This window comes from Eufriesea mexicana, unplaced genomic scaffold, assembly GCF_001483705.2.
Source record: "Eufriesea mexicana isolate 0111107269 unplaced genomic scaffold, ASM148370v2 scaffold842, whole genome shotgun sequence".
Classification (NCBI taxonomy): domain Eukaryota; kingdom Metazoa; phylum Arthropoda; class Insecta; order Hymenoptera; family Apidae; genus Eufriesea; species Eufriesea mexicana.
The window spans coordinates 29861-31260 of NW_016908977.1; the positions used below are offsets into that span (position 1 = coordinate 29861).

Here is a 1400-nt window from a genome sequence, read left to right on the forward strand (position 1 = left end):
GGTTAGTTTACGTTTGTTCAGGTTAGGTAGGGTTGCGTTATGTTAGGATGGCATTGACTTCTCTGTTATACACTGCTGTTCGGAGATTTCTGCGCTAAACTGTTCTCTAGTGCGTTCTGCTTTGCTCTGGGGAGGCCTGCAATAGAGGTCTCGGCAAGTTAGGTTTTGTTACTTCACGTTTGGTTAGGTTAGGTTAGGTCAGGTTAGGTTAGCATACGTTTGACTTTCGCGCTATACACTGCTATTTGGTAGCTTCCTGCGCACTTATGTGCTCTAGTATATTCTGCTTTTCTTTGAGGATGCCTGCTGTGGTGGTCTCGGCACGTTAGTCTGAGCCACGTTGCGTACGGTTATGTTACGTTTGGATAGGTTAGGATAGGATAGCTTCGACTTTTTATGCTCTATGCCGCCGTTCGTTGGATTTGTGCGCTCTACATTGCTCTACTATACCTTGCTCGACTCTCGGGATACGAGCATCAGTGTTATGGCACGTTACGCTGTGTTAGGTTACGTTTGGTTGGGTTAGGTTACCTTGTGTTAAGTTAGGATAGCTTCGACCTTATGGGGGCGAGGATCGCGGCCCCCGGAGTTGACGGCATCCTAGTCCGAGAATTTTCACTGGCCCTGGAGATGTGTGGCGAACGAGTGCGGCGGCTTTTCGACAGCTGCCTGAGGACCGGTTGCTTCGCGGTGTGTTGGAAGAGGGCGAGAGTCGTCCTGACCCCCAAACCGGGGAAGCAGCCGGGCTCTCCTAACGCATACATGCCGATATGCCTGCTCGACGTGGCGGGCAAGATTTTCGAGCGCATTCTAGCTACCCGCTTCCAAGGGCAATTAGCGAACGCAGGTCCCGACCTCAGCGTCAGCAATTTCCGATTCCGGCAGGGTCGATTGACGATGGACGCGGTTAAGCGCATTGGTAACCTGTCGGAGGCTGCCGTTGACCGGTGCGGTGTGGTACTGGCAGTCGGCGTGGATATCGCCAACGCCTTTAATACGCCATCCGGTATGCTCTGTTGCACCACAGGGATCCCCAGCACATGACGGCGGTGATCGGCGACTGTTAGGCGGAGCGCTCGATCGATTATCCAGGACAGTACTCGACCGTCTCCAGGGCAACGTACTGCGGTGTACCACAGCGATCGGTACTCGGGGACAATTCTGCGGGACATCGCGTAAGACGCTGTGTTGCGACCTACCCTGCACCGCGGCCTGCGCCTGTAGTGTTACGCGGACGACACGCTCGTGATGGCCGCCGCGTCGGGTACGGATGTGGCCACGCGGCGAGCGGGAAGAGGCGTAGCCCTCGTCCCGATTATCAACCAGCGGATGGGGTGGAGCATCACGCCCGAGAAGGCGGAGGCAACGTTGTTTTGCCAACTGTCCCGAGGGAAGCCGCC

The 1400-nt window shown here is 55.5% G+C and overlaps 1 protein-coding gene across 1 annotated transcript; it reads left to right on the forward strand.

The window, feature by feature from the left end:
* Positions 1–561: 561 nt before the first annotated feature.
* On the forward strand, positions 562–1044 carry LOC108546897 (RNA-directed DNA polymerase from mobile element jockey-like). Its single transcript, XM_017899193.1, has one exon. It carries the CDS (start codon positions 562–564, stop codon positions 1042–1044), a length of 483 nt encoding a protein of 160 aa, XP_017754682.1.
* The last annotated feature ends 356 nt before the right edge of the window (positions 1045–1400 follow it).